This window comes from Oncorhynchus keta, chromosome 15 (assembly GCF_023373465.1).
Source record: "Oncorhynchus keta strain PuntledgeMale-10-30-2019 chromosome 15, Oket_V2, whole genome shotgun sequence".
Lineage (NCBI taxonomy): Eukaryota > Metazoa > Chordata > Actinopteri > Salmoniformes > Salmonidae > Oncorhynchus > Oncorhynchus keta.
Genome location: NC_068435.1, coordinates 38,992,309 through 39,002,586, shown reverse-complemented (window position 1 = coordinate 39,002,586; position 10,278 = coordinate 38,992,309). Strand labels below are relative to the sequence as shown.

At 43.8% G+C, this 10,278-nt stretch overlaps 1 protein-coding gene across 1 annotated transcript in view; it reads left to right on the top strand.

The window, feature by feature from the left end:
• Positions 1–63: 63 nt before the first annotated feature.
• LOC118394903 (uncharacterized) overlaps positions 64–10,278 on the top strand; it is a 12,462-nt gene continuing 2,247 nt past the window's right edge. Inside the window, exons 1-16 of the mRNA XM_052464272.1 lie at positions 64–219; positions 847–1,216; positions 1,382–2,754; positions 2,844–2,918; positions 3,066–3,183; positions 3,560–3,696; positions 3,789–3,848; positions 4,023–4,156; positions 4,503–4,686; positions 6,462–6,646; positions 7,535–7,699; positions 8,034–8,166; positions 8,293–8,387; positions 8,478–8,791; positions 8,907–9,033; positions 9,448–9,701. Coding sequence (XP_052320232.1) covers positions 1,018–1,216; positions 1,382–2,754; positions 2,844–2,918; positions 3,066–3,183; positions 3,560–3,696; positions 3,789–3,848; positions 4,023–4,156; positions 4,503–4,686; positions 6,462–6,646; positions 7,535–7,699; positions 8,034–8,166; positions 8,293–8,387; positions 8,478–8,791; positions 8,907–9,033; positions 9,448–9,701 — 3,553 coding nt within the window. The 5' untranslated portion in view covers positions 64–219; positions 847–1,017. The remainder of the gene's footprint in view (positions 220–846; positions 1,217–1,381; positions 2,755–2,843; positions 2,919–3,065; positions 3,184–3,559; positions 3,697–3,788; positions 3,849–4,022; positions 4,157–4,502; positions 4,687–6,461; positions 6,647–7,534; positions 7,700–8,033; positions 8,167–8,292; positions 8,388–8,477; positions 8,792–8,906; positions 9,034–9,447; positions 9,702–10,278) is intronic.

Below are 10,278 nucleotides of genomic sequence, written 5' to 3'. Positions count from 1 at the left end.
CAAGTCCAGACGTTCAGCGATACAATGTACATTATTGATGAATCCACAGGTATTATTAACCTGCCCTAGAGCTTGAAACAATGTGACATGCGAAATTGGAACTGGTGTGTCGTGTCAGAACTTAAAGATCACATACGAATCAATTATGTGCAGGATAAAACACATTCTAAACAGATGAGATTGTTAAAGCTGAAGTTGGACTGCTAAGGGCCAGGTCAGGTGAGTTTCAGTAGGTACAGGACAGACAAATGCCGATAAGCAGGGGTAGAGGTAGCCTTATAAATAGAAGCGTTACTCCACGTTCATGATATATTAACCTAATAACATTTACATTTGGATATTGTCTTTTTTATTCATTACATAAATAAAAAATGCCAATATTCGTATATAAATGTTTATTATTAACATCATGAATTTGGCATACTATTTCTAGGGTTAGTGTAGAGATTGTTTTAAGAGGTTGCATCGACTGTATGAGACCTTTGAGAGAGAGATTAGTTATCCTAATTGAATTGTACTTATACTGGCTTAGTAAGTGCTTGTGAACTTATGACATACTTGTTATGTTGAAGAGCAAGTTTATATAGTCTCTCACATTACTCATACATGCACCCACAGACACATACTGTAGGTTAGGCTACTCTCTCACTCATATGCACAGATACACTCATACTGACATACAAACCTACACTCAAACACACATCACTCACACCTACACAATGCGTACAGATTCTTGAATAATTGAGATGAACTCATCTTGATCTATTGTTGTCAGTTCACCCGTCTGCGTTGCTAAGGAATGAACACGGCCATTGTCCTCCTCTTCCCTTTTCCCTCTATCTGCAGACCGAGGCAGACGGGAACCGGGAGACCAGAGTCAAGGCATCGGTGAAAAACTGGGACAGAGAAAGGGCTCCTTTTAAGGAGGGGACCATTTTGAGGGAGGAGGTCAGCATTGGGGAAGTTGTTGAAGCCGTGGGCTAGCACAGCACCAGGATAGTTCTGAGTGACGAGCACATGGAAGGGGATCCCCAAGATCAAGAGGAGGATTCTTCCCCTCAGTCCTCTGTGCTATGGGAGAAGTGTATCCAGCAGAGTATCTTTGTGGACCTGAGTGAGGATGAGAGTCTCCACTTCAGTGACCTGGAGGGCTCCTTCACGGTGCATCTCTCCCAGGCAGAGTCGGCTATCTCAGGGAACAGCATTCATCTCAGTGGTAAGACTTACACTGTCAACTTGCAATTACTCTAGAAACACCATTGTTATAATTCAGCAATTTCATTGTAAAAAAATATATAACAGCTGTAGGCTATCTATAAATTGACTGTAGCATACTGTTCCTATGAATACTTCACAACTTCTTACTCTCTGCCATTCATAGAGAACTTAGAGCTGTCAGTGTCTGACTCTGGGGAGTCCTCCACAGAGAGCAGTAGCTGTGTCAGTGGCCAGAGTGAGAGAGTGGTGGAGGGTAAGACCAAGAGCAGTGGGAAGTGGGTGTCTGCCCAGAGACCCAACACTGAGCTGGAGCAGACCATCTGGGAGACACCTCCGATGAAGACCATCGCAGGAGACACCTCCGATGAAGAACAGGAGGACCTTCCACATGACGGGGACCTAGGAAGCCAGTACATTAAGCCCTCAACCAATGACAGTCACAAGTCTGAGGAGAATTGCAAAATAGCTGATGTTCTATCAAAAGACCAAGCTGGAGCATTGGATTCAAGACACAATGTTAGAGATCATTTTGATTTGCCAGCAATGGTTGGAGAGGTCAGTATCATACAAGGTCACATGCAAATTGAAGTCAACACTATAAACCATGTATCTATAACTCCACCCGAGGGAGAGGGTAAAGGAGCTTTTTTTGACTCTACAAAACCAGAGGCTGTTCCCACATGCAGTAGTCCTGTCCGTAAAGTCCCACACCCAGACATCACCCAGCTGCTGCTCCGTCACTTTTCCCAGGATGAGCTGTTCTGCTCAGGCAGTCTGATCGAGGCAGAGACCCTGCCGGAGGTGTCCCTTCTGGAGAGCATGGACGAGACAGTGCTGAGCAGGGGCCCATTGCACAGGAGCACAGGGAGCCCCAATAATAATAATAATAATGGAGGAGCTCCACGACGCAGCAGCGCAGGGGGACCCAGCAGCGAGAGTGAGAAGAGTCAGAGCCTACAGGAAGAAGATGAAGGGAAAAGTGTTCAAATGAGTCCAAGAAAAAACCTGGAGGAGAAAAATGGAAGAAGGACTGCCTCAGAGGGAAAGAACACACGGAGTGCTGAGTCTTACAGCAGTGACGTCAACTCTCCTCAAAATAGTGGCATATCAACCAGTAAAAGGGAAGTCCCTGAACAGGACAGTAATGGTAGCAATGGTTCAGACCTAACCAAAGAGGAAGATGAGAATGATGAAGATGAGGAAGACCAAATCTGTAGAGGTCCCCTGGTCAGAACCAGGTCTTTCAGCGAATTAAAGTATGGACAGGGCCAAGTCCACTACCCACTCCCTGACTTCTCCAAGGTGGCTCCCAAAGTGAAAATCCCGAAGAGTACCAGTGTTCCGGTGAGACCTGTCAGCCAGTCTCCCAGCTTCCTCAGAGCTCAGTCCTCGCCAGGCATGCTGGGTAAGTCCTCTGCTTTGGAGGTGATCCACAGAGTGATGGAGGACTCTATTCAGCCCTCAGAGAGACCCTATGTGTTTCGAGACCAGGACAAGCAGACAGAAACCTCCCCAGGACTGGTGCGTCACCTACAGGTGAGTCATCATGTTCAGTAGTTTAGCTCACACACCGCTATACAAATGCGTCATACATCCTTCATCCAGAAGACATCTTTCTCTTTTAGGCTGAATACGATAAACTAATGACTAAGTATGCAGAGGCTGAGAACCTCCTTGATCAGATGAGACTGGGGACAAAAGTAAGCCTTCAGAATGTTTTCTCTTTTTAAACACTTCTTTCTCTATGGTCTTTCTGTTCTTTCATCTCATTAAATATAGTCTTAAGACAGCCTTCTTATTCTTGTCAATTTGGACTGAATTTATCTCAAAATGTGTCAACAAATTAGAATCAAGCGCCCTCTGACCTTACCCTGGAGTTTGACTGTGGTGACCAACAAGACCTTCCGGGTCCTGGTGGAAGCCATTTTGGATCTATGCTCTTCTCCAACCCCCCGTCTCCTACAGGCAAGATGCTATCTCTGACATCTGATATTATGACGGGTCCTCTCTCTGTTACAAATTACCTGGCCAAGAGCCACCGGTTTCCTTAGTGGCAAATGGGGTCAGATGACATAAGATTCTGGTTACACTCAGTCACAACTAGCCTGTCATAAGAGTGAGGATTCCAGAAAAAAAAAAAGACACAAATATATTATACAACTAGTTTACATGAGAGGATGCAACCTTATCAATGACATTAGTAATTCCTCATTAAATTAAAACAATTTCACACAAAATCATAATCAATTAGAAATAACATACTTTCCATTTTCAATGCTGTAGAATTTAGGCCATAACATACATTGGCTCTGCATCGTTTCAGCTTTTGTTGTGTTTGCAGGACAATTTACTGATGGCCCAAACCAACAAAACCACTCTAAACAGCCTAGCACTTCTCCGACCCAGACTGACCAACAGAGTGAAGGGGAAAGGATGACCAGGGAGTTGAGAGATGTTATCAGTCAGTTTTTGCAGAAGGTAACCTGGAAAACATACCAAAGCTGTATAGTGGTGCATTATCACCCATCATTTAAATGGTACTGAATTATAAACACTTATTTTTATTACAGGTGGATGAATTCAAAACGTGTCTGACCACAATGTCAATTGCTATTGAAGAGCAAGAAATGGTAAATGGATCTTCGTCACTTTCAGTCTTTTTCTGTTCTGGACTGTATTCTGGGTGATGTGAGTATAAAGATGTTGTAACAATTGTAACTTATAATAAGAGTTTATTCTCATTTCCTTTATTCTATAAGCAGAGTGTGTTGTTATGTAATTCATAACGTTGTGTTGTTTTCCAGGTGTTTAAAAGTATGATGGATTCCCAGGACCAGCTGGAGAGGCGGTACATCAGTAAGAAGGAGGAGCACAGAACTCTGGAGATGCAGAACTACTTTGGCCTGGCCAGGAACACAGGCCAGTTCGACCCCGAAAGGTTAGATGTCAACTGCTAAATCTTATTGTGTGTGAGGAGTTTGAGTTAAACTGTATATCTGCGTGACTCACGCTATAGGGCCACCCAGAACTGTAGTGTGCTGGCTCGGCTATTTTCTTTTCACATAGACCTTTCCGTGCGTTTCCAGCAACAATGGTATATGTGTAACTAGGTCAGCTCAGTAGCTTGCAGCTTTGCTTGGCACAGTTTAGCCCTAAAGTGTGTGTGAATTAGGCAGTTCTGTCTAAAACCAGAAACAGACTGACACCCAGGCTAGGTTTGTGTAGAATTCAGTATGATGTGAGGGGTATTTTATGCACATTGTCGGTTCTTTTTGTGTGTGAAGGCAGGTGGAGGGGGAGATATTCAGGATAGGGATGCATCTAGAGGACATTAAAGAACTGATTGACAGGAACGTGCGTGAGCAGCAGCTCTCCCCACCCCACTCATCCTCCACACTCCTGTCACTGTGTGGGGGTCCCAGTCTCCCTGGTCTGCTCACCCCCTCACTTCCACCACCCATGCATGAGGTAACACACTCACTTACTCATAGCATAGCTGTTCATTCGCTGCTTTGGCCTTTATTTGCTTGCTCACTCTTTCACTCATGCACTCACTCACTCAAATACCTTAATGATTACTGCATAAATGCATGTACTTACAAGCCTTTTACCAAGTAGTTATATAGATTATTGCACTGTTAGTTACACTGGTATAAGACTCTGTAATAGAGGTTGACCGATTAATCGGAATGGCCGACCAATGTCTTTCTTAAAATCAATACACAGAAGTATATATTTTTAAACCTGCATATTTAGCTAAAATAAATCCAGGTTAGCAGACAATATTAACCAGGTGAAATTGTGTCACTTGCGTTCATTGCACGCAGAGTCAGGGTATATGCAACAGTTTGGGCCGCCTGGATCATTGCGAACTAATTTGCCAGAATTTTACGTAATTCTGACATAACATTGAAGGTTGTACAATGTAACAAGAATATTTAGATTTAGGGATGCCAGCCGTTAGATAAAATACTGAACGGTTCCGTAATTTCACTGAAATAATAAACGTTTTGTTTTAGAAATGATAGTTTCCGGATTCGACCATATTAATGACCAAAGGCTCGTATTTCTGTTTGTTATGTTATCATTAAGTCTATGATTTGATATTTGATAGAGCAGTCTGACTGAGCGATGATAGGCAGCAGCAGGCTCGTAAGCATTCATTCAAACAGCACTTTCGTGCATTTTGCCAGCAGCTCTTCGCAAGCACAGCGCTGTTTATGACTTCAAGCCTATCAGCCTTATGGCTGGTGTAACCGATGTGAAATGGCTAGCTAGTCAAACGTCACTCGCTCTGAGACTTGGAGTAGTTGTTCCCCTTGCTCTGCATGGGTAACGCTGCTTCGAGGGTGGCTGTTGTCGATGTGTTCCTGCTCGAGCCCAGGGAGGAGCGAGGCGAGGGATGGAAGCTATACTGTTACACTGGCAATACTAAAGTGCCTATAAGAACATCCAATAGTCAAAGGTAAATGAAATAAAAATGGTATAGAGAGAAATAATCCTATAAATACTATAATAACTACAACCTAAAACCTCATACCTTGGAATATTGAAGTCTCATGTTAAAAGGAAGCACCAACTTTCATGTTCTGAGCAAGGAACTGAAACGTTAGCTTTCTTACATATTGCACTTTTACTTAACTTTTAGTTCTTTTGCATTATTTAAACCAGATTGAACATGTTTCATTATCTACTTGAGGCTAAATTGATATTATTGATGTATTATATTAGGTTAAAATAAGTGTTCATTCAGTATTGTTGTAATTGTCATTATTACAAATAAAGAATAAAATAATTGTCTGATTAATCGGTATCGGCGTAATCAACTAAGGGACTAATTGCACCATCTACGTTTCCTTCATCTTAAATGCATGTGAGACGTGTTTGTGTGAGCAACATGAGCTGTGGATGCACGTGTTCTGTGCAGCAGTAGTCCTGATGAACAGGGCTACATTTAATTCCCAAAAATTGCGTCCTCTCCTCGGCCCCCCGTTCACTCCCCCTCACAGATCTGGTAGGACTGAGTAGTTGAAAGCGATATGGTGTAAACTAGGAGGAACAACACCTTATCCCCATCTATGGAGGGGACAACTAAATGCAGCCCAAGTCCTTGTTTTGTAAGTGGAGGCGTGTCCAGCGCTCTAATTGAGCGACAATCATTTCCGATGTCACTCATGTTTCACAGTGAGGACACATTAGCTACTCAAAATGTGTTCTCCTCTTATCAACCTCTCTGTGGTCAGGGTCTCACATTACAGATTCCAGGCCCCTGTTTTAACACTGGGGGTTATGAGACAGTGGAGAGGGAGGAAGATGAGGAGGAAGAGGCCAGTGAGGTCCATGGACATGATGGTTTAGACCAGAGCTGTGATCTCACACCTGCTGACCCCCAACTGAACAGCACAGGACACAGCAGTGGCAGTCTACGGTACTCATCACGCCTCTGAGTTGCTCAATAGGACTATAAATTCATGGGTTTCTTCAGTGTGCAATACTACACTGTGTACCATCTACATTCCTGCAGTACTACACTGTGTACCATCTACATTCCTGCAATACTACACTGTGTACCATCTACATTCCTGTAGTACTACACTGTGTACCATCTACATTCCTGCAGTACTACACTGTGTACCATCTACATTCCTGCAATACTACACTGTGTACCATCTACATTCCTGCAGTTCTACACTGTGTACCATCTACATTCCTGCAATACTACACTGTGTACCATCTACATTCCTGCAGTACAACACTGTGTACCATCTACATTCCTGCAGTACTACACTGTGTACCATCTACATTCCTGCAGTACTACACTGTGTACCATCTACATTCCTGCAATACTACACTGTGTACCATCTACATTCCTGCAGTACTACACTGTGTACCATCTACATTCCTGCAATACTACACTGTGTACCATCTACATTCCTGCAGTACTACACTGTGTACCATCTACATTCCTGCAGTACTACACTGTGTACCATCTACATTCCTGCAGTACTACACTGTGTACCATCTACATACAGTACTTGTGTTTTTATGCCTTATGACACCAAGTAGAAATCCTGTCTTGGGGAGTGATATTATCTGCCATTTCCATTACATTGACATCAATGGCAGTTATTATACCTGCGGTACATGAATGGCTTTAGATTCAGATATTCAGAAAGTCATGTAGACTGATATCAGGCACACTTCTGGCCCTCCCATGGGGGATAATATTCCATCCGGGCACAAAGGTGGTGTTGGGTTCCGTTAGCAGTAGGAACAGTTTGTTTTAGTCGCTGTGTTTCTGTCTGTTCGCCCGGAGGCTCTCACAGGGCTCCCTGGAGACAGTGGACATCACCAACACGGAGGAAGAGGAGAGGAGCTGGACCTGCTCGGGCCTATCTGAGCAGATAGCTCGTGATAGGGTTCTGCAGTATTTGGCTCTCCAGAACCCGGGATTTCAAGACAGACTTTTGACAACTGAAAGGTTAGTGTTTTGGCATTTGAGTGTACTGTACTAGATAAGTAAACAAGCTAACCAATTCAATATTCACCTCAAGACAACTCTTTTCTTTATAATGTAGCAGATGTGGATAATGTATGGACCACACAACTAATCCCCACTCTAGTGTAATTGATACAGTTGTGGTTATTTGATGTGGTGATTTCAGAAATGCTATAGTAATAGATGGTGTGCTGTCTTATATTGCAAAACTGTCACGCCAAACATTCCTGAAAGGTCTGTGGGTAAAAGTATTTATCAATGAAACCTGTCTTCATCTTTTTATTTTGACCGTGTATTGTTGTCGTTGTTACTGTAGCCTGCAGCAGAGTCCCCTGAGCCCAGACTGTGACCTGGGGGGGAGTGTGAGTCTGGCTGTAGAGGTTTCCTGCTCCTCTTGTCTGAAGAGCCAGTCCCAGAGCATCACAGACCACACTCTCACCACTTCCCAGGTATCTTCTATGACTTATATTAGCTGTCCCATGTTTATTTCTGTATTTACTCTAACTCCCTAGCCAATAGCACAGACTATTGTAATATTGTACAGTAGCTGCATGGATGTTACTTTTTTGTTGCAGAGAATAGTGAGTCCAGAGACAGACAGTGGGTTAGGGAGCTCTGACTTGAGTCTCCAAGCCACAGGACTTCCTCAACCAAAACTCCATACAGAAAGGTACAGGCACGCACATCCATACAACTGCTTACAGGCTAACTGAAAAAGTCAATGTTTCATGTTTATTATGTTGTTACGATCCAACCTCAGGCTCCAGCTCCAGCCTGATGGGAATTCCAATCCTATCAGTATGAGTGACAGCGAAGGCTCCTGCACCAACCTGCAGACCACTATGCATCAGCCTGTACAGGTGGGAGACAGGAGACCCAACCCGCTGAGAAATGTCCATTCAGCTGGGCTGACCGGAAAAGCGACACCTAGCCTGCAGTCTACTGTCCATCTGACTAGGGATATTGGAGAGAGGAGACCCAGCCTACAGACACCTGCTGAGCTGCAGCTTTGCACCACTGCGGTGGACCACTGTGTGACCAGCACTACTCAGAGTGTACCTGCCAGACTGCATGGTGAGTGATGAGGAATCACAGAGTGCCTGCTGTGGTCGTAGTGAAAGTATAGACGTTATTCAGTAGACAGTACAGCAGAGAAAACACTGAACTAAATGCTCTAATGTACACACAGAGGGTGAATCCCACACTACCAGTCAGCTCAGTCATCACGGCCCTGACTGCCCATTCAAAACCTCCCATAGCATCACCATGGATATGCCACAGAGAGACTGCCACTCCCACACCTGTTCCTGTCACAGGTCAGTCTCAAAGTACTGAGTATTCAAACCCTCCCATAGCATCACCATGGATATGCCACAGAGAGACTGCCACTCCCACACCCGTTCCTGTCACAGGTCAGTCTCAAAGTACTGAGTATTCAAAACCTCCCATAGCATCACCATGGATATGCCACAGAGAGACTGCCACTCCCACACCTGTTCCTGTCACAGGTCAGTCTCAAAGTACTGAGTATTCAAAACCTCCCATAGCATCACCATGGATACGCCACAGAGAGACTGCCACTCCCACACCTGTTCCTGTCACAGGTCAGTCTCAAAGTACAAAGTACTGAGTATTCAACTCAAGAGTCAACTCTTGAGTAATACCTCATAGAGGCCAAAGCCTATTGTTTTTGAGTCGGCCAACCCCTCACTCTCTCTCTCTCTCTCCAGTTCGGCCATCCAGGCCCTGCAGTCGGAGGTGTCCCAGCTGAAGAGAGACCTGAAGGAGGGTCTGGTCCAGCTGCCACACCTCTCCCAGAGGATGGATTACCTGACCTCCAGATGCAGGCAGAACAGAGACAGAAGACCCAAGACCCGGCCCAGAACACACCACAAACCAGCAGGGAGCAGACAGAGTCTGACCAACACCAACTCCAAGATAGAAGACTGGATCTCCTCAGATATTTACCCCAGCAAGAGCAAAGGTACCTTACTAACCGGGTTAATGTACTGGGAGTGTAATCAAAACCAAGTTGTTAACAACAATGCTATTTTGCATCAGGGTTGATGCCTGCCTATGTCTATTGCAGTAGTACAGGGTTCCCAAGTTGGCAGCAGATTTGATTTGCCTCCCCTCCCACAAGTTTTCTGAACAAAAACTAAAAATATAAATATATTTAAGTAAGACTGAAATCAGTTCCAAGTGATTTTAACTTAGGAAGTCTTTGTGATTGTATCCCAATGTAATAAAGGTTTGAATAGCAAAAGGTGTATACAGCAGTAGTTACTGTATATACAGAGCATTGGGAAAGTATTCAGACCCCTTGACTTTTTACACATTTTGTTACGTTACAGCCTTATTCTGATTAAATAAAAATTCAAAGGAATCTACACACAATACCCCATAATGACAAAGCTAAAACTTGTTTTTATTTTATTTTTGCAAATGTATAAAATATTTTAAAAACGAAATACCTTATTTACATTAGTATTTAAACCCTTTGCTATCAGACTCGAAATAGAGCTCAGGTGCATCCTGTTTCCATTGATCATCCCTGAGAT